The sequence below is a fragment of the Humulus lupulus genome, chromosome 1 (genome assembly GCF_963169125.1).
Source record: "Humulus lupulus chromosome 1, drHumLupu1.1, whole genome shotgun sequence".
NCBI lineage: Eukaryota > Viridiplantae > Streptophyta > Magnoliopsida > Rosales > Cannabaceae > Humulus > Humulus lupulus.
The window spans coordinates 211592415-211615259 of record NC_084793.1 but is presented as its reverse complement, the minus strand read 5'-3'; the positions used below and the strand labels follow the sequence as shown (position 1 = coordinate 211615259).

The 22845-nt window shown below is 41.3% G+C and overlaps 1 protein-coding gene across 1 annotated transcript in view; it reads right to left on the bottom strand.

The window, feature by feature from the left end:
• LOC133828690 (uncharacterized) overlaps positions 1-22150 on the bottom strand; it is a 62338-nt gene extending 40188 nt beyond the window's left edge. The window contains exon 1 of the mRNA XM_062258867.1: positions 22116-22150. Coding sequence (XP_062114851.1) covers positions 22116-22150 — 35 coding nt within the window. The remainder of the gene's footprint in view (positions 1-22115) is intronic.
• Positions 22151-22845: the final 695 nt, after the last annotated feature.

Genomic DNA, 22845 nt, shown 5'->3' with positions numbered 1-22845 from the left:
TAGATTATGGGCATATGACTTGCTTAGCTAGCAAGACCCCACTAATCTATTGGGCATATGACTTGTTTAGTTTATGGGACCCCAAGTAATAATGGCCATTATAGTATGTATGTGATATAAGTGTTATGTTATGTTTTTATGTTTTTATGAAATTTATGTATATGGACTATGTGTTAGATTTTTCCTTGCTGGGCATTAGGCTCACTCCTTTTTGTTTATATGTGTAGGAAAATAGTCTTAGTGGCGGGAAAGGTTCTTGGAAGCTTGGAGAATGTGTATTGAGGCGAAATGGATTCAAGAGCCGAGCGTTTCGATTCGAGGATGTAGTTTTGTTTCTTATGGTTTTTACATGTATTTTTCCGCATTTTATTATGTAAATCTCTTTTTAATTATGTCATGTTTTGATTTTAAAACAATGGGATCCCATATCCTAACTTCAATTTTATATAAGTTTGACTTTTGTTATTTTTTTTAAGCTTTAATAAAGTTATGATCTTTTCACTTGTAAGTGTTGTTAAGAATTAGTATTTATGTATAGTTTTCGTTAATGGTCCAAGGTCTAGAGTAGTTGGGTCATTACATGTGTTCATCGATCACATCTTGGTGTATTCTCAGCCGGAGGCAGAGCACGAGCAGCATCTGCGGTTGGTTCTACAGCGGTTGAGGGAGCTTAAGTTATATGCTAAGTTCAGTAAGTGTGAGTTCTGGTTACCGCAAGTTACATTTCTGGGCCATATTGTTAGTAAGGAGGGGATTCTGGTTGACCTAAGTAAGATTGAGGTGGTTAGGGATTGGCCTAGACCGAACAATGTTTCTGAAGTGAGAAGCTTTTCGGTCTTAGCGGGGTACTATCGACGGTTCGTTGAGAGGTTCTCCAGAATAGCTACGCCATTGACAGAATTGACAAAGAAGAAGACAAGGTATGTCTGGACGGACAAATGTGAGAATAGTTTCAAGGAGTTGAAGTGGCAATTAATCACCGTGCCAGTGTTAAGCTTGCTGACAAATAATGAAAAGTTTGTGGTTTATTGTGATGCATCCAGACAGCGTTTGGGGTGCGTGTTGATGCAAGCTGGTAAGGTGATAGCCTATGCCTCGAGACAGTTAAAGGAGTATGAGCAGAGATATCCCACGCATGATTTGGAGTTGGCAGTGGTGGTGTTGACACTTAAGATTTGGAGACATTATCTTTATGGTGAGAAGTGTGAGATATACACCGACCATAAGAGCCTAAAGTATTTCTTTACTCAGAACGACCTGAATATGTGCCAGAGGTGGTGGCTGAAGTTGGTTAAGGATTACAATTATGATATCCTATACCATCCTAGGAAGGCTAATGTGGTGGCTGATGCATTGAGTTAGAAAGGCCCAAGACAGTTGTTTAGTTCGAGACAGATATCTGATAAGCTAGCTGAGGAGATGACCAAAGCAGGTATAGAGTTGGTGGTTGGTCAGTTGGCCAACTTCACTCTCCAGTCTACACTCCTTGAGAGGATAAAGGAGGCACAGGGTAAAGATTCCCAGTTGAGAGGTCACAGAGAGAAATTCTTAGTCGGAGCGACTAAGGACTTTTCTATTTCAGAGATGGGATTGCTGAAGTACAAGGGTCGGATCTACGTTTCGATGGATTCTGATATCCGGCGGGAGATCTTAGATGAATCGCATACCACTCCCTATTCTTTGCACCCGGGTACAACCAAGATGTACTTGGATTTGAGATTTTTGTATTGGTGATCAGGCATGAAGAGGGATGTGGTGGATTATGTGGCCAAGTGCTTAACTTATCAGCAGGTTAAGGCTGAGCATCAGAGGCCAGCAGGGTTGCTGCAGCCTCTGGGGATTCCAGAATGGAAGTGGGAAGATATCACCATGGACTTCGTGGTCAGTTTGCCGAGGACCGTGGGACAGCATGACTCGGTGTGGGTGATTGTGGATAGGTCTACCAAGTCCGCCCACTTATTGCCTGTTAAGATGACTTATACTGTGGAGCAGTATGCAAAGTTATATGTGAAGGAGATTGTTAGACTTCATGGGACTCCGAGGTCGATAGTATCCGACAGAGACCCCACCTTCACTTCCAAGTTTTGAGAGACTCTGCAGAAGGCTATGGGCACGCAGTTACGGTTTAGTACCGCTTATAATCCTCAGACAAATGGACAGTCTGAGAGGACGATTCAAATATTGGAGGACATGTTGCGATTCTGTGTGCTAGATTTTGGGGGATCATGGAGTAAGTATCTCCCTTTGATCGAGTTCTCGTACACCAATAGTTATCAGGCGACCATCAGAGTGGCTCCATACGAGATGCTTTATGGAAGGAAGTGTAGATCACCTGTTCATTGGGATGAGACAGGTGAGAGGAGATATCTGGGTCCAGAGATGGTTCAGAGGACCAATGAGGCGATTAAGAAGATTAGATCGCGAATGCTCGCCTCCCAGAGTCGTCAGAAGAGCTATTCAGACCTGAAACGCAGAGGCGTGGAATTTCAGGTTGGTGACCATGTGTTTCTTAGGGTTTCACCTTTGAGGGGAGTGAAACGGTTTGGTGTTCGGGGCAAGCTGAGCCCTAGGTTTATTGGCCCCTTCGAGATTCTGGAACGGGTTGGAGAGGTAGCTTATAGACTAGCGTTGCCTCCAGCTTTATCAGGGGTTCATAATGTTTTCCATGTTTCCGTGCTCCAAAAGTATGTGTCAGATTCGATGCACGTTCTAAGTTATGAGAATATGGAACTTGATCAAGATTTGTCCTATGAGGAGAAGCTGGTTCAGGTTCTTGACCGAAAAGATAAAGTCTTGCGCAACAAGACCATCGCCTTGGTGAAGGTGTTGTGGAGGAACAGCAAGGTTGAGGAGGCGACGTGGGAACTTGAGTCAGAGATGAGGGAGCGGTATCCCAAGTTGTTCAGGTAATTTCGAGGATGAAATTTTTGTAAGGAGGGAATAGTAGTAACGACGCAAATTTGCTAATAGGGCTTAGGGCCTTGATTAGCGTGCCTGGAAGGTAATAAATGATTTAATATGTTAATATGTGAATTTATGTGAGTATGTGATAGAGATGCATGTTTAGTTGAGTTAAATGTGCGTGTGGGCCCCGTTTGGGTATTAGGGGTATGTTTGTGATTTTAGCCCGTTGAGGGTATAAATGTGATAAATGTGATATGTATGTGATTTATCTGTGCAGGACGATCCTAGACAGTCCTGGGGAGCGGTTAGCCAGAAAGTCACAACGGGGTAGAGAATCCGACTCCAGGTGAGTCGAGGGGTATTTTGGGTATTAGATCTGTTATGGGGTTATGGAAATAAATATTCGGAGATATATTTGAAGTTAGAATGTCTAGGAGGGAATATTGGGGAAATTTACCATTTTTCCCTCGGGGACGTTTTGGTACCCCGAGCCTTGAGGTAACCCTATAGACTTAAGTTAAATAAAACAAAACTTGGAATTGTTTAGAACATTCATAAACCGACTCTTTCCTTCTCTCTCTCTTGAAGTTGTCTTCTTTTCTTTCTCTTCATTTGAGCTTGGGAGAATTCTTGGTGAAATCAAGCTAAGGATTAAGTAGTGAAGCTGGGAATCTTTGGAGCTAGAAGCCTGAGGCTTAAGGACCAAATTCAGAGACAAAGTTCAGCAAGGGTAAGCTTTAAATTACAAGGTTTTAGCTTGAAGTTTCTGCTGGTATTTTAGAATATGCATGTAGTTGGGTGAAGGATTGATTTTGGGTTTTATGAGGTTGTTGGTTTAAGTTCTTGTTAGGTTTTGCTACTGTGATTATCTTAAGACTTCTGAGATTAATGTTTGGAATGTTAGGTTGATTTTAAGGATGGTTTGCTGGGTTTTAGAAGAGAAAATGGAGGATTTTTCTAGGTTCAAAGGGTCGGGCCGTGACATTGTTCTTGTTGAGTCGCGGCCCTCTGAAGCATTTGGGTGGCCTGGAAGAAGGGCGGGCCGCGGCATGCCTTAGCTAGGGTCGCGGTGCGCATGCCCTATTTTGGGTGTGCTCTCGGGTTTGAGGGCGGGTCGCGGCTCTTAGTGCCATTTTGTGTTTTTAAGTGTGTTTAGGCTTGGGAACTCAAAGGTTGAGGCTCGGGATGGATTTTATCATCCGGATTGATGGAATTAACGGTCCCAGAGATTAGAGATATGGCTCAAAGGTATTTAAGGGATTAGAACTTGATGGATGAATATTGTTAATGTGTTGTGACTAGGGTTTCGGCAAGGCTCAAGCTAGAGGACTGTGCTTGGGATATCGGTGCTCGGAGAGCTCGGGACGCTGGTAAGAAAACCCCTATTTCCATAGAGCTTGTATGCAGGGCTGAGCCCAATATGTTTGAACTGCAGGGTGTAGCCCTTTGAATTGAGTTTGTTAAAGTTCATTATATGTTTTATTATGTAATGAATGCAATTGTGTAAATGTTTGGTAAGAGCCGGGAACAGCGTAGGTCGCGGTTGGCAGGGCCCGGGAACGGCGTTAAGCACGTCGAGTGCGGCATGGGGCCGGGAGCAGCGTTGAGCACATGGAGTGCGAGTTGCCAGGGCGAGACCCTAAAGGATACCTGGGATATCTTTATGGTGTGGGCTACAAACCCAGGGCCTGGTAAAGCGCCTGGGATGGCTTGGCCGTATGTGTTTAGCCTATTGATGGCTTGTTATATATGCCATATGTTTGTTATGCTTTTGTTTTTTGCTTGGGAGGGTTTTCTTGCTGGGCTTCGGCTCATGGGTGCTCTGTGGTGCAGGTAAGGGCAAGGGAATGGTCGACCAACCATGAGTACGGAGAGCGTGAAGCGGCGCGTACATGTTTGGCCTGCTTGGCTGTCACAGCCAGTGGCTTTTGAGAGATGGTTATGTTAAATCCTAGATTTTGTCGTCAAGTCGACCTGCTTTGTACTTATATGTTGTAAATATTTCTAAACAATGTTTTGGGATCCCAAGTGTCAAACACTTTATGATTTTTAGTAAATGGAATTAATTTTAAAGTTTATAACTCTGTTTATGGCTTAATTACATTTTTTGACCTAAAATCTCGGTTAGCGAGACGAATGCACATTTTAAACTCACTTAGTAATGGCTCTAAGCCAATAGGGCATTACGGAAAGTGTTCTCGAAGATTGATTTTCGATCTTGTTATCACCAGTTGAGCATCAAGGACGAGGATATACCAAAGATGGCCTTCCGAACTAGGTATGGGCATTATGAGTTTCTGGTCATGTCGTTTGGTTTGACCAATGCCCCAGCAGCATTCATGGACTTGATGAATATGGTATTCAAGGATTTCCTAGACCAGTTTGTGATTGTCTTCATCGATGACAACTTGGTTTACTCCATTTCAAAGGCACAACATAAGTAGCATCTCCGACAGGTATTGCGGTGATTGAGAGAGCATCGTTTGTATGCCAAGTTTAAGAATTTTGAGTTTTGGCTACCAGAAGTGAGATTCCTTGTACATATTGTTGGTGAAGATGGGATTAAGGTGATCCAACTAAGGTGGAGGCAGTGAAAGATTGGCCAAGACCAAGGAATGCCTCAGAGGTTAAAAGTTTCCTTGGGTTAACGAGTTATTATAGAAAGTTTGTAGAAGGGTTCTCAAAGATTGCTTCATCGATGATAGAATTGACAAGGAAGAATCTGAAATTTTTCTGGTCAGACAAGTGTAAGAATAGCTTCCAGGAATTGAAGCGATGGCTGATTACTGGTCTGGTGTTGAGTCTTCCTTCGAAGGAGGGAAAGTTTGTGGTGTATTGTGAGGCATCGGGGTTAGGTTTGGGATGCATGTTGATGCAGAATGAGAAGGTTATTACTTATGCGTCATGGCAGCTAAAGGAGTATGAGCAGCGTTATCCTACCCATGATTTAGAGTTGGCAGCGGTGGTATTTGCACTAAATGTTTCACGACACTATCTGTATGGGGAGAAGTGTGGGATATACACCGATCATAAGAGTTTGAAGTACTTCTTCACACAGAAGGATTTAAATATGAGGCAGAGGCATTGGCTAGAGCTGGTGAAGGACTATGACTATGATATCCTTTAACACCTAGGGAAAGCTAACGTAGTGGTAGATGCGTTGAGCCAAAGGGGCCCGGGACAGTTATTTAGCTCTGCACAAATATCGAGAGAGTTGGCAGAAGATATGTCTAGAGTGAGAATAGAGTTTGTTGTGGGTCGGTTGGCCAATATCACTTTGCATTCGACCCTTTTGTAGAAGGTAAGAGAGGGTAAGATGGTTGATTCATCATTGCAGGAGGTTAGAGGGAATGTCCTAGCTGGAGTGGCTAAGGACTATTCCATTTCAGAGACAGGGTTATTATGGTATAAAGGTCGGATCTATGTCCCGACTGATAAGGGGATTAGACAAGAGATACTAAATGAATCACATACTACACCATACTCACTCCATCCAGGAACCAAGAAGATGTGGTGGAGTACGTGGCCAAATGTTTGACCTATCAGCAGGTGAAGGCTGAGCATCAGTGACCAGCAGGGTTGCTATAGCCTTTGGGTACTCCCGAATGGAAATGGGAGGACATTACCATGGATTTTGTGGGAGGTTTACCCAAGACATTGGGGCTGCATGACTCGGTGTGGGTGATAGTAGACAGATACACTAAGTCAGCTCATTTTCTGCCAGTGAAGACTACCTATACTATGGATCAGTATGCAGAGTTGTACGTGACGGAGATTGTACGTATCCATGGTGTTCCCAAGTCCATAGTGTCGAACCGGGATCCAATCTTTCCCTCCAAGTTTTGGGGTGGTTTACAGAAGGCTATGGGGACTCAGTTGAAGTTCAGTTTGACCTCTCATCCTCAGACGGATGGACAATCTGAGAGGAAGATTCAGGTGTTGGAGGACATGCTCCCGGCATGTGTGATTTACTTTGAGGGGTCTTGGAGTAGCTATCTCCCGTTGATTTAATTTTCATACAACAATAGTTATCAATCAATGATTGGAGTTGCTCCATGTGAAATGTTATACGGGAGAAGGTGTAGATCGCCCATTCATTGGGATGAGATGGGTGAGAGGAAGTATTTGGGACCGGAGATGGTTCAGAAGACTAATGAGGCTTTAGAGAAGATCCGAGCCCGAATGCTCGCCTCACAGAGCAGACAGAAAATCTAATCTAATCCTAAGCGTAGGAATGTGGAGTTCCAAGTAGGAGACCACGTGTTTCTGTGAGTCTCACCATTGTGAGGGGTGAGATGGTTTGGGAAAAAGGACAAGCTTAGCCCTAGGTTCATTGGACCTTTTGAGATCCTGGAGAGGATCAGGTAGGTGGCCTATAGATTGGCACTGCCACCGTCGTTATCAGGAGTTCATGACGTATTCCACATTTCTATGCTTTTGAAGTACGTCTCAGATACGACTCATGTGTTGAAGTATGATGACTTAGAACTGCAGACAAATTTTTCTTATGAGGAGTGATTGGTTCAGGTCTTAGATAGGAAAGACAAGGTTCTACAGAATAAGACGATTCCTCTAGTCAAAGTATTGTGGAGGAATAGTAGGGTTGAGGACGAAATTTTCAGTAGGAGGGGATAGTTGTAACGACCCAAAATCACTATTAAGGCTTCAGGGCCTCGATTAGCATGTCGGGAAGACATAATTGGTATATGTGTGATTAAATGGTTAAAATGCATGATTATGTGGCATGCATGATTAATATGATTATGTGATGCGCATGTTTATAAGTATTAGCTATGCATGTGGACCCTTTCTAGTTTATAAGGGCATATTTGTATGTTGGCCCGTTGAGGGCATAAATGTGATTATTTGTGGCAAATTTTTGAGACCAAATTATTATGTGGATATATATTTGCAGCATAAGGTTTGAGACGATCCTAGTGAGCGGATTAGCGGAATAGTCACAGTCAGGTTTAATACCAGGCTCGGGGGAGCCTAGGGTTATTTTTGAGAATTTAGAGAATATTTTGGGAATTATTAGATATTGAATAAATAATATGTAATTATTTGGAATGGCGGGATTAATTGGTAAATATTAGGAACACTTGAAGAATTATCGGGAACTGGGAGCTAAATGACTATTTTACCCCTAGAATAATTAAATGGCTAGTATTACAAAGGAGGGGAGTTTGCTCTATGGGCATTCAGAATATACTAGAAAAATGAGGAACGACCCCAAATTCATTTACTCTTTATCACTCACTCACTCTTGAAGAACTTGAAGGAGTTGAAGCTTTGAAACTATGGGGATTCAGCTGGGAATTTAGGAGTGTATGCTCAAGAGTGGAAAGCTGGAACTTGTGAGGATTCAACAATAGTTGAGGTAAGTTCTAGTCATTTAATTTGCTGAAGAATTTAGATTAATAGGGTAGAATTTAAGCTGGGTAGTTGTGAAGCTTAGAACATGTGTAGAATTCTGGGTCTTGATTGAATTTAGGTTCATAGAGTTAATTGACTGATGTTTCTAGGTGATGAATTGTAAGCAATATCAGTAATGTTTGTTGGGTTATTTTGTGCCTTAAATATGCGAGTTGAGGACTTAAATTCATGGCTAACTTGGTTTTATTGGGGAGGTGAGTTAAGGTGAAGTTCTTGGAAAATTGGCTGGGAGAAGTGTGTGGAGAACCAAGAATTTTTGGTTCGAAGGGGCACGCGGTGACCCAGCTCTGGGGCACCGCGGTCTGTGTGCCTTATAAGCCCTGGGTTTTCTCTCTAATGAGGGGGTGCACCGTGACCTTGGGAGGCAAGTCGCAGCCCGCCTCCCCTTGGTGCTTGAAGAGAGAGCCTCTGACTTGGGGGCAAGTCGCAACCTGCCTGGGAGTTTTTTCCTTAGGATGGGTTCTAGGATAGTGAGGCTGGGGTCGCTTGAATCTAGGCGCTCAGGACAATTTCTACTACCTGGTTTAGTAGAAATTAAGGTCCCAGAGGCTGGTTTTTTTCTGCTAAACTTTTACTTGGATTAGAGATTAATGATTACCCATTGGCCACTATGACTAGGTTTATCGCCAAGGGTCAAGACTGAAGATTGTGCTCAGGACCGTTCTACTATCTTTGCTCGGAATTCAAGGTAAGAAAACTGCACCCTACGTGGTTGTAAAAGGGATTGAGATTCCAAATTATTGGTTGCTTGTAATATGTGTTTTTAAGATTGATTTGACATACAAGAATGACCGACCTATGGGAGTCGGGGCTAATGGTAAGCGTATTAAGCATGACCCGGCCTAAGTGAGCCAGGGCCAGCTAGATCGACATGGGGCTCACCCTAAGGGTGCCAACCTTGATTACTCTAGATTATGTGATTGCCATTGTTTAATTGAATATCCATACTTTGTTTTATGTTTATATGAGATAAGCTTGATTGAATATTCTTCTTGCTACATGTGATTGTTGTTTTGGTTTTCTTGCTAAGTCTTGGCTCACGGGTGCTACGTGGTACAGATAAAGGCAAGGGTAAGCTAAATCGACCATGAGTTGGAGAGCTCTAGGGGCGAGGTGTACATTTTCAACTGCTCGTCCACCACGGCTGAGGGGAAGTACAGGGACAGGAGCCTAAAACTTGTATTTTGCCATTAGAGTGGCCACTGATTGTATATAACTTTTGAGAAATTGCAAATTAACACTTAAACCCTGTTTTTGGGATCCTATGTTATAAACATCCATTTTAATAAAAAATTAACCGTTTATGATAAAAATCTTTTAACCCTAATCCAATTTTTGACCTTAGGATAACATTTTTAATAAAATGACTTGATTAGAAAGTCATGCACTATTTTAACTACACAGTGTAACGGTCTTGGTTATCCAGGGCGTTACATTGGTATTTTATTTGTAACTCCCACTAAGTTACTTGTAAATGATATTTCTGCAAACTTAATTACAGAAATGAGTACTCTATCATTAAACACTTGAACAAAGCTATAAGGAAATCTTCTTTTCACTTCTTCAACAGACGCTATAGATTTCATGTCTATGATTAATACTATCACTCAATTATACTACCTGTTGACACAGTTTTTCCCCAACACAGGATTAAGAAATCTAACAATAGAGATATTTGTTCTCTCTTACTAAACCATAATTAATCAAATGAATAATGCCTCAAATACTCGTATTTTTAATCTCTTTTAGCCTCTGGATGAAATAGTTTCTTACAACTTCAACACAATTTCAGTATCTCAAAAAGCATCCGCTTTTTTTGTCCATTCCCCTAACATTTATAAAGGGTTTATCTGGATAGATTTGGGTAACCGCGTCCATAAATATGGTAAATAATCAATCAGAATAATATCCCATCTACATAGGGATATGACTGCCTATGGACTTAACATCAGTTATCTTAGGTGATAAATATTTAATATAATCTGGGCATTAATGTGCATATAAGGATTCTCTGAGTCTTCTGGGATCCTTCACTCTGCGTCATGATCAAGCTTCTGCGAGTTGAACACTTCCCTCGATCTGGATTTCGGAGAGCTAACGAAACTTGACATGGGCCAAGTTCAGTGCGTAGAAGGCGATCTAGTCATCATGCATCTCAAACTAGGTTGTTGTCGACCTAGAGATTATCTGGGTGTCGTACTGCCAAGTTTGACTTGGACTGTTCATCCCAGAGTTAGCTAGATGTTCTAGTTGTTCGCTTTCTCCATGCGCTTATCTGCAAGTTATACCTCGAACTGAGTGATTCAGTTCGTCTTTAATTTGGGGTACAACATTTGCCCCCCATGCTCCTGCTCGTGCATGACTTCACCTTTTACACGCACAGTAGGGGTTTTTAGGCTTTTGTTATGTGAAATCATGCCCACCCACTACAACTAGAGTGTTAAACATGTTTCTATCTATAATAGGTACCTATTTAGGTTTTGAGTATTGTGACAATTTTCCTGTCAACTTTTTGCCGCTGCATGGTTCATTTAATCTTGGCCTTTGGATCTCGAACTGGCCTAATCAAGTGGCCCATATTGCTTCCCAAAATTTACGTATAAATAGAAGAAACAAACCTGAACTTCACCACCTTCACATTCAAAATTTCCCTTTTTCTCTCAGAGAACTTTCTAAAACCTTCAACATCCTCCCATTCTTCAAAAGCTTCTTAGAGAGCATTCGTCAGGGCTATCACCATTTCCTTCGATCAACCATACAAATTGTAAGTATTCCTATACCTTGTTCAAATTTCTCCCTCTTGTTTTTTAGTAATTTTTTTCAAAATTTCCAGTATAGTTTCTTACTTCTAGGGTGTTCAAGTTTGTTAGTGGTTTGTGATAGACCCAAAAACACGATACTAGGCTAGGTTAGAAATAATGTGCATAAAAAATTGGGTAATTTTCTGGGTTTTGAAACAGGGTTGCCTATTTATACGTAGAAATTTGAGGGTTTTAAGGTTAGTTCTAGGTAGCTTAAGGGTTACGATTCCCCAATCATTTTTTCATTAAATCGCCTTCAAAAAGGCATTGGGTCTGACACACGAATGCCAAAGTATCAGGGGATTTCCCGAATTTACAGCATGTGGACACACGCGTTGTTGCTAGGAGATGACTTAGCTCGGGTGTATATTTTTTAGATTGAATAAATGGAATTCAAACCCTCCAGTTTTGTCTTAGATCATCGTACCTTTATCACCGTAGAAAGGTTTTGTATTGGTCGTCATACCTTTATCGTCGTAGAAAATTTTTGTATTATGTTACCTCTAAAAGGCCACTTTGATCGTCAGGTGAGCTAAATCATGGCCCATCAGATGAAAATGATCACGAGCTCCTCTTCTCAAAGCAAGAGTAAAGGCAAGTAGATCATACCTGAGACCCCTATTCCCCACTTCGGCCTGGTGGTGGATAGAGAGATCGTAATTGACCCTAATGTATTCTTTGAGGCAGAACACATTGAATCCCGAAGAAAGACCCAATGAAAAGTGAACAAGATCTTGTTGAGCCATGGAATCGAATTGGGGTCCGAGGGCCTCGTTGCCCAACCTCCGCTGGAAGGAGAGTGGAGCTACACTCCACTCTAGGGTGACTACAAGGCCTGAAGCGATGAGAACTTGAAGGCAGGTGCCTTCTATCGCTGGACCAGTACTTCATGGATTTCCTGAACTACGTCGAACTATCGCCATTCCAGCTTCCCCCCAATTCATACCGGCTTCTAGCGGGCCTGAAGTATTTGTTTTTAAAGCACGAGTGGGAGGTCCCCACTCCTACTGATATCATGTACTTCTTCTACCTCAAAGCCCATTCCGAACAGAGAGGGCGAGGTGACGATTTATACTACCTCACCAGATTCCTTAATATGACCTCTGTCATCAACCTCCCCAACCACTCGAATGACTACAAGGATCAGTTCTTCGTGTCAAATGGGTTCAAGAACTATACCCATCGGTATTTCAACCGACCTCTTAAGTTTCTTAGCTCATCAAATTTCGTACTTGAATTTCTTCTTGATTGAGCTTGGACATATTCTGATTAAGTTATTATTTTGTGCATCCATATACTAGAGGATTGACCGATCAGAGACCCTTGGAGGCTAGTATGAAATGTTGTCTCGTATCCCTGCCAAGGAGGAGTACTGAAAGGTAGCTAATGATGCTACCATGGTTGCCTGCAAACTGATCCGGAAGGATCAGATGCTGGCCATTAGAGCTTGAGGTCCTCCCCTTAGGCTTCCTCCTCTTCAAAAAGTCCTCCCTCTCATTGAAGACACCAAGGACGAAGAAGAAGTCATGCAGCTGGTGTGCAAATGAAAGTTTCCTGGAGATGGGCAACATCCTAACCCGGACAAAGCTGAATCAAGGTTAAAAGCTGACACTTCCAGCCAAGGTAACCCTTATAGAGAATTAAACAGAGTTGCTGCCAGTTTTAGGCTAATTCGATTCAACACAACACAACTTGTAAGCCGACATCCGGTTGACTCGGATCTGAACACGACCATCCTCCAATGTGTGGATCACCTAGTTGTACACTACGACCGTAGCTATCCCAAGTGTACTACAGTGGTAGAAAACACCCTTCACTTTTGGTCCACCATTTTTGAGGAGTACGGTACCAATCTTGTGTCGTGGCCTTCCCTCTCTCAGGGTGTGTATTCTATGGGTTTTAGACACCGTAGATGAGTCCAACTCGGTTGAAGAGCCTGAACCCCGCAGGACCCAAGGCGTAGTAATATTAGAGTCCCCCCCTCCTTCGATAGTCCATGAGTCTGATGTTTCACCCAGTCCAGTTCGTTACCGTATCACATAATTCGAAGACAATTTTTTGGATCCGCTTGCTAAGACACTACCAGAAGTTACATTTGATAAGCATATCAAGGAAATGAGATTAGTAGAATTAAAGCATTAGTTTCAGTTAGTGCAAGTGGGAGTTTGTTGGGGGTTTCATTCCCTAATTAAAATCCAATTTCTTTGTAATCTCATTTTATTATCAATAAAAGAATAGAAATGATTTTTGGCTTGGTCAATCACTTTGCTCACATGTGTTTATTTTCATGATTATTTGTTTAACATAAACTTCTATTAAATCCTGAGCATATAGCTAATCATATTTACAGTGACGTGAACACAGTGCAATATAAATATAATTATATATTCAAATATAAATTAGTGCTAAGATTCGTCAGTGCATAAGATTTACACTAACTTTCCAATCTATGATATAATCTACTTACACATTGTAGTGTTGTGTTCTTTCCAAAACATTAACAAAGTAGATAAAATAGGATGTATTTGTTACATCGGACTGGACGGATATTAACAGTAGATAGGATAAGTAAACATACCATTATTATCTAATCTAGTCATATCATATAGTTTACAATAGGTCAATTCAATCTCAATTCTGAGTGGTTAGTATTCTAACTGATTATATTATTTGAGTTCTTTGACTTGTTCGTTACCAGCTTATGCTACGGACTAGCCCATATTTATATCTTGGGAACTCGGTAGTATAATTGAGTGATAATGTTAATCATAGATACGAACATCTATAGCATCTGATGAAGAAGTAAAATGATGGTTTCATTTTAGTTTGGTTCGAGGTGCTAAATGATAGAGATCTCATTTCAGTAATTAATATTAGTTTACTAAAATATCATCTACAAGAAATTAAGTGTTTTAAGAATAAAATACAATGAAGGGTAAAACAATAATTTAGTCCCATCTCATTGTAGACCGTCTATAAAGGATTGAGTGATAATTATTGTTGTAACAATGGGTAGCTAATAATGTATCTATATTTCTTATAGAGGGTTCTTTGAATTCAAGAGTGCAATTCTGAGTCTTTAGTGGAGTCACGAGGACTTAATAAGTTAGTAAATTTATTTGTTAAATTTATGATAACTTATTGGAGCTCGATTTCATAGGCCCATGGTCCCCACAGTACCTTGGATAAAATCATATAGACAGTGTCAATTAATTAATTTAATTATCAATTAGAATTATCAAAGTTGACCAGGTCAATTTTGGATAGTTTCACAGAGTTATGAAATTTAGAGAAGAAAACAGATTTTAGGGTAGATTTATTAATTAAGACAAATTGGTGTCTAAATTAATAATTAATTTTAAATCAAGGTTAAAATTATAAATAACTAATTTCATAAAGGATTTAAATAATTATTTAATTAATTAATCAATAAAAAATAATATGTGCCCTGATTTTAAGTCCAATAGTTTTATAATTAAATGGGAAATTTTACGGGCCTAAAATCCATGATAATTTCGACCTAATGGCTAATATTACCTATTATTTTGTTGATTTTTTAATTAAATAAGTGACCTTATTGATCCTATAAAATGAATGCTAAATGAGAGTTGAAAACAGATGATCAGAAGATCTAGTTTTGATCCGTTGGGGTTTTAGACTCTCTCTACAACAAAAGTATTTTTCTAAGGCTCAATATTATCTTCTCTTATTCTTATCTTTGTATATATCTCATGTGTCAAGAATTTCCTACTCTATTCTAGGTGATTCTAAGGATACTATGGAAGGCTGTGAAGAAATTTAAAGATCGGTTTATGTAATGCCCCAAATTTCCTAATAAGGTTTAGGACCTTGATTAGGAGGCCGGGAGGGCCATAATTGCTTTATTATTCTATTTAATGATAATATGCATGTTTAGGTGTATTAAATATGCATGTGAACCCATTTGTGATTAATTGGGCGATTTTCATATTTTGGCCATTTCGGGCATTTTTGGCATATATGTGAAATGGGCGTGGTGCTTTGCTATTACTTGGTAATGCCAGGGTTACCCAGCACAAGACAATCCTAGGAGGTAAGCTAGTGGGAAAGTCACAACGGGATTTAAGCTTGACTTGGAGTAAGTCAAGGGGTATTTAGAGCATTACCGGGTTATTGGGTAATGGGAATTAATAATTGGTGATAAATTGGGAGTTAGTAAGATCAGGGGGAAATTCTGGAAGTTTTGACTATAATGTCCCCGGGGGTGTTTTCGGGACCCCGAGCACTAGGTTTTATTGGAAGCTACATAAGCTTGAAGTAACCTTTTAAGAAAATAAAAAGAACGTTATGTACGTTCTGTACGTTCTCTCTCCCTAAAAAGTTCCCTTTTCGTCTCCCGATCGTGTTTTCGAAGGTATCTTGAGTTCTAGGACCCGGAATCAAGTGAGGATCAAGGCATAGCAATCCTAAGGAGAATTAGAAGCTTATTAGCCGAAGGATTTAGTTGGAAACAACTCAATCGGAGGTAATTCAAGTTTAAGTTTTAAGTTTTTAAAAGTTTTTAAGCTTGAATTGGATTTTGTGAATCGTTGAGTTTTTAGTTCGTTTGAGACTCAGGTTTTGGTGGTCTTGGACCATTAGGGAGTTTGGGAACTTTGATTTGATGATTTGGGAATGTTTAGACATGTTTTTGGGAGGTTTTAAAAGGTTAAAAACGAAGAAAAATGGCTGCCCCGAAGTTGGGTCGCGGCCCTGTTCTTGGGCGTCGCGGCCCTTGCTCGATGAAGCAGGTGCCCTGTTTTGTTCTTGCTGGGCGCCACGACCCTTGCTTCAGGTTGTGCTAGGGGTCACGGCTCAAGGTTCCAGGGCCGCGGCTCAGGCAGGCTTTTGAGCCCGTTTGGGTGTTTTGACCCCGGGAACATGGTTTTAGGCCTCGGGATCATTCCTACTACCCGGATTAGTGAGGATTGATGTCTTGGAGGCTAAGTTTTAGTTCAAGGATTGGTTTTAGAACTTGAACTCATTGGATCACCATTTATGGTTGTGACTAGGTTATCACTAGAGGCTTGGAATCAGGATCGTGCTTGTGACTCATTTGTTTGTAACCTGTGGTTGGACCGAAGGTAAGAAAACTGCACCCCATGTGTGACATGCATGGCTATTATTGATGCATGTTGGATGTTTAAATGTAAACATTGATAGCATAATGAATTCTTAGCAATCTTGCTCATTTGCATATGATTACTATTGAGGCATGCTGGATGATTAAGTGTGATGCATGTGCACGAGAAACATGTGATTAGGGCATGCCATGAATGATGAATATGAGATTGGTCAGAGCTTGAGTCTCTATGTTTATGCATGATCATTATTATGCTCGCAATTGTTAAGTAAGCATGCTAAATGCCCATCTTTGGATGTTTGACATATGACATATGTTCGGTAGCAATGCTTACTTGTGCATGGTACTGACTCATTATTCAGAAATGGCAAAGGTGTTAGTATTAATTGTGAAGCTGTGACTCATTAGTCAGGTTCGGCAGTGGTACTGGACACTGGTCACATTGCGCTGACTCATTAGTCAGGACGGCCTTAGCGTGTTCAACGCAAGCCAACAAAGATTAGATCTAATCGACATTTGCATTGAATGACTCAAATGAGCATTAATGCCGGACCGACCTCAAGTTCGATGAATATTAAAAAGTGCTTGTCTAGCCAAAGGCTAGTCATTTAGAGCCAGGACCAGCGAGCCTCGTGACCATTTGGTTACATGGCTATGGGCATCGGCCCCACAGTGACGTGCTTGTCAGTCACTCATCTGATAAGAGCCATTGCAGGAAAGCCCAGGTAACGGTGTCGTTACACAGCTATGGGCACTGAGGCCCCAGTGACTTGTTTGTCAGTCACCCAGTAGGGTTTACCAAAACCTCAAGTGATTTTCACTCATCTGATCAGAGCTATGAGCTCTGTATGATCATTTTGATCATCATATGCATGGCTTTGGGTGCTGAGCCCCGTAGTGACTTGCTTGTTGGTCGCTCAGCATGGTTTACCAGAACCTCAAGTGTTGAGACACTCATCTGATTAGGATTGACTTGATAGTCATCCAATCAGAAGGGCAGGATTTCTTATCCTGGATACCCCAGCATTGTTGGAATTCAATCACATGCTTGAGTAAAGCTATGTTTGCTAGGCATGCCAGATATGATTTGATATCATGATATGATTGTTCATGAGCATATGAGTTTCCTTGCTGGGCTTCGGCTCACGGGTGCTTTGTGGTGCAGGTAAAGGCAAAAGGAAGCTGGACCATCCTTGAGTTGGAGAGCTTAGGTGATGACGTGTACATATGCAGCTGCTCGACCAATACTTGGGCGAGGTTTGAAAGAGGAACTAGGGTTAAACCCTGTTTTGCCGCTTAGAACGGCCTGTTGTAAATATTTTCTTGTAATAGACTCTGAAATTATATTTTTGGGATCCCAATGTATATAGTAGACGTTCTAATGAAACGTTATATCTTAACCAAAATTTTTAATCCCTAAACCGCTAATCATACTTAGTTACACGTTTATGGCCAAACGACTCGATTAGCGAGTTTAGCACTGTTTGCAATGTGCACTGTAGCGGTCCCTGGAGTTGGGGCGTTACAGTTTAGTTTCTTGGTGATACCCAGCGACAGAAAGGATACAAGGGTTAGAGAAACTAAAAGAATGACTTATTGATTCTGCTGCATAAAATGTAAGTGTTCTTACCATTATATTTTTTTAAATTCAATTATAGAAACATGTTCTAGGTTTTCTTATATTAATTTGTTTAATATATGATTTACATTAAAATAAATAAGTGCATGTATAAGTATTTCCAACAGTATGTCCTGTGGAGGTGCGGTGTGTGGTCCTATAGGCCCAAAGCACTTGCGGAAGCTGCTCAGGCAATAATCCATTGGATTCATCTAGTCATTTCTTTAAGCTCTGTTTTAGGGTCTTATTTACAGCCTCGACCTGCCCATTAGCTTGTGGATACGCCACTAAAGAGAAACTCTTGGTTATGTCATATTTCTCAAAAAATCTTGTGAAGAGATTCTTATCAAACTGAGTTATGTTGTTAGACACAATCTTCTTTGGAAGCCCAAAATGACATATGATGTTCTTTATGAGGAAATTCAGGACTCTCTTTATGGTTATGGTCATCAGGGGCTCGACCTCATCCCACTTCGTAAAGTAGTCAATGGCGACAACTGCATAGCAAACTTCTCCTTTTCTTGTTGGTAATGAACTAATCAAGTCGATTCCCCATACTACAAATGTCCATGGCGATGAGATCATAGTTAACTGAATGGGAGCAGCTCGGGAAATTGTGGTGAAACGTTGGCACTTGTCGCATTTTTGTACGTACGAGGTCAAATAATTTTTTAGTGTAGGCCAAAAATTGCCCTGCCTCAATATCTTTAGAGCTAAACTTTTCCCCCCAGTGTGGTCTCCGTAGAAGCCTTCATGTATCTCCTTCAGGATAATTTGTGCTTCCCCGGGCAGAAATAACACAGGAGGGGCAGCGAATGCCTTCGTCGGTACAAAATTCCCTCAACCATAACATATCGTGGGGCTTGGTATAGCAATTTTCTTGCATCCTTTCGGTCATCTAGTAGTTTACCGGTTCTAAGGTACTCCACTATGGGAGTTATCCAGGTCAGTTTTGTGTCGATCACTCCGTTATGCTTGGTTGTTCCAGGATCTCCATTGAGACTACATTTAGTGTATCCTCCTCTTTGGTGGTGGCAAGTTGGGCTAAAGCATCAACATTGGAATTCTGCTCGCAGGGTACTTACTCAATGGAGCAAAAATTAAACTCTGACAACTACCCTTTAACCTTAGCTAGGTAAGCTGCCATTTTGATACCACAAGCTTGATATTCCCTTAATATCTGGTTAACCAAGAGCTAAGAATCACTATAACATTAGATTTCCTTTGCATTAAGTTCTTTCACCATTCTTATCACTGCCAATAGAGCTTCGTACTCTACCTCATTGTTGGATGCTTTGAAACCTAACCATAGGGTTGTATGGAACCGATGCCCCTCAGGTGAGATCAAAATTATTCCAGCTCTGGTTTCGTTCTTGTTGGATGATCCATCAACGAAGATTTTCCACAACTCTTACACTGGTTCTTTTATTTCCTCATCTTGAAAACCTGTGCATTCGGCCACAAAGTCAGCAAGTGCTTTACTCTTGATTGTTGTGCACAACATATACAATATCTCAAACTGGGTAATTTTGGTGGCCCACTTAAGCAAACGTGCCGATGTTTCAGGCTTTTGCAAGACCTATCTTAAAGGATGATCAGTTAAGACATGGATGGTGTGGGACTGGAAGTACGACCTGAGTTTTCTTGAGGCCAAGATCAAGCAGAATGCTAGTACACCGGTTTCTGTGCCCGATTTTCCTCTCAACCTAATACGACACTGATCGCATTTTTTATCACAGCTAGGTATAGGAGCAAACATTCTCTAGCTATAGATTTTGATAGTACGGGGGGTTCACTAGGTGAGTTTTCAGACGCATTCTTTGATCCACTCAAACTTTTTGTTTCCCCTGAGCAAGTTGTAAAATAGGAGACACTTGTTAGTGGACTTTGAAACGAAGCGGTTTAAGGCCACCACCTTTCTTGTTAAGCTATGTACTTCTTTATGTGACCTAGGCGAAGGTATTTCTAGTAACGATTTGATCTTCTCTGGGTTAGCCTTTATTCCCCTGGTGTTGACTATGAAGCCTCAAAATTTTCCCGATGAAATCCCAAAGGTACACTTCTGGTGGTTTAGCTTCATGTCATACTTCCTGACCACGCCAAAACATTCTTCCATGTCAGATACATGGTTACTTGCAATCTTTAATTTAACGAGCATATCGTCGACATACACTTCCATGTTTTTCCCGATCTGGTTAACAAACATTTTATTGACCAGTCGTTGGTACGTTGCACCGGCATTCTTTAGCCCGAATGGTATAACTTTATAGCAATATACATTATGCTCAGTCATGAAATTGGTATGCTCTTTCTCCGCAGGGTTCATCGCGATCTGTGTGTATCCAGAATATGCGTCCTTGAAAGACATGAGCTCGTGACCGGCTATCGCATCCACTGATTGATTTATTCAGGGTAGTGGACAACAATCCTTAGATCAGGCCTTATTGAGATTGAAAAAGTCAATGCAAGTTCTCCACTTCCCATTGGGTTTTGGGACCAAAACAAGGTTAGCAACCCAGACCGGATACTTTACTTCCTTGATAAACCCACAGTTAAGAAGACGAGCCACTTCTTCTTCTAAAGCTTCTGATCATTCTCTCCCCAGAAGCCTTCATTTTTGTGACTTTGCAGGCACATTCCTGCCTACATTCAAAATATGCATTATTACATTCGGACTTAATCCCACCATATCTTCATTTGACTAGGCGAAGACATCCAGGTTATTTTTCAAAAACTCGATCAGCTCCTTCTTCCTCTCGGTTCGAAGGTTTTTCCCAACCCTTACCATTCTTGAAGGTACTTCCAGGTCGATGTTGATTTCCTCGAGCTCTTCCAATGCTTGGAGCTCAAACATGTCTTCGCCTAATCTTGGATCAATGTCTTCCTTCTAGGAGACCTCTTTACTTCCTTCCTGAGCTTCTTTTGCCTAATGGGCAATTTCCATTGCCTGGGTCTCCTCTCCTCCTTCAATCACAACCATTACTTCCTACCTGGGTTGTAATTTTTTCTTCATGGCAATGCTATAACATTCCCTGGCAGCAAGCTGGTGTCCTCTCGCAGTACATATACCCGAGCTTTAGGGGAATTTCATCGCTAGGTGTCGGATCAGGGTGATAGCCTCAAAAGTCATTAACGCAGGTCATCCCAAGATCGTGTTGTAGGTGGACGAACAATCGATTATGACAAACTCGAGTATTTTAGAAGTAGTTTGTGTATCATCCTCTAGCATCATTACCAGTCCGATCATCCCTATGACTGTCGTTCCATCTCCTGAGAATCTATACAGCGTCATTGAGGTCGCCTTAAGATCGATTATGGACAATACCATCTTTTCATGGGTGGACCTGAATATCATATTTATTGAGCTCCCATTATCAACCAATATCCTTCGTACCCTTTGGTGGGCAAGTTGAATGGTTATCACCAGTGGATCATTATGTGAGAACTAAACATGGCTAGCGTCCTCTTCTGTGAAAATGATTGGTTGTTTCTCCAACTGCCGTTGTTTTATTAACGATTGCTCAGGATAAATTCAGAACCGTTGTGAGTTTTCAGGTCCTGTATGTACCTTTTTTTGGGCCCCATTTCTTGTGCCTGCCAATTGGGGTCTTCTAGCGATAGTGGTTATATCCCTCCTACTATTTGAGGGGAATCGACTTGGTTTCCCTGGTCTGTCTGAGCCCGGGGTTGGCCATTCAGATTTTCTGGAGATGGATGAGTATTTTGCCCGGTTTGATGGTTGGTAACTACTCGGTTTCGGGCGTACTAGGCTAATGGTCCAACTCGGATGGGAGTTTCAATCTCATTCTTTAATTGTCGGCAATCATCCATGTTATGGCAGATGTCATTGTGATACATGCAAAACTTAGAGGGATTTCTCTTCGCCCTCTGGTGCCTCAATGGGTCTGGCTTCTTCCATGGAAGATGATTTGAGTTTGCCAAGAAAATATGCTCATGTGTATCAGTAAGGTCGGTATAGTTGGTGTAAATGAGCTTGAACTTTTCTCTAGGCTTGTTCTTTTTGGTTTTGTTCTGGTTGCCCTCACCAGCCCCATTCCTCTTATTGTTCCCCACTTTGTTATTCTAGGTAACAGGTTGAGCTGTAGCTACAACATCTGCCACTGCTACAGCAAGCTGAACAGGGGTCTAGCTGGTTCCTATGACAACAGATTGCGCCTCCTCTAGATTTATCCATTCCTAAGCTCGGGCTAGGAATTCATCTACACATTTTACTCCTTTTCACAGGAGTTCTTACCATGAATCACCTCCGACCATGATTCTTGTCGTCATTGCCATGAGCTTGGAGCTATCATCAACATCCCTAGCTCATGTTGTTGCATTGGTGAATCTACTCAGATATGCTTTCAGGGACTCACAAGGTTGTTGTTTTATGTTGGACAACGAAACAGCCTCAACGTGAGTTTCCTTCAAAGCTTGAAACTGTCTCTTAATTTCGTAAGACAATTTCTTTCGCGAGGTGATTGAATGTCTTTTATATTTGTTGAACCATAACCTGGCAGGTCTGGTTAGTATTGCGGGGAATAATATACATCTCAGGTCGAACTCGACATTGTGGGCCATCATTAGTGTATTGATTGTCACGAGGTCATTGGACGGGTTTGTGTTTCCATCATATGCAGGCATGGTCGTCATCTTGTAGCCAATAGGATATAGAACTACCACAATGTTTGGAGCAAAAGGCTCGAGCTCCTCATCAGAATCACAATCATCAACTCATTTTCCAAATAGGAGCCTCTTCATCTGCTCTTCCATCAAGGCTAGCCGCTCGAGAGTTGGATTTATTGTCTCTAGGTTAGTTGGGAGATGATAACCAGCCCCCATGCTATTGTACATGTTAGATGGGTTGTTTTCCATCCAAGCGTGAGCTCAATTAGGTGGCACATTCCCATTGTTGTGTATGATAGACGAATCTCCCCCGTGCTGAGTATAACTCACATCATCATGGTGAGCTGGATACCTCATTT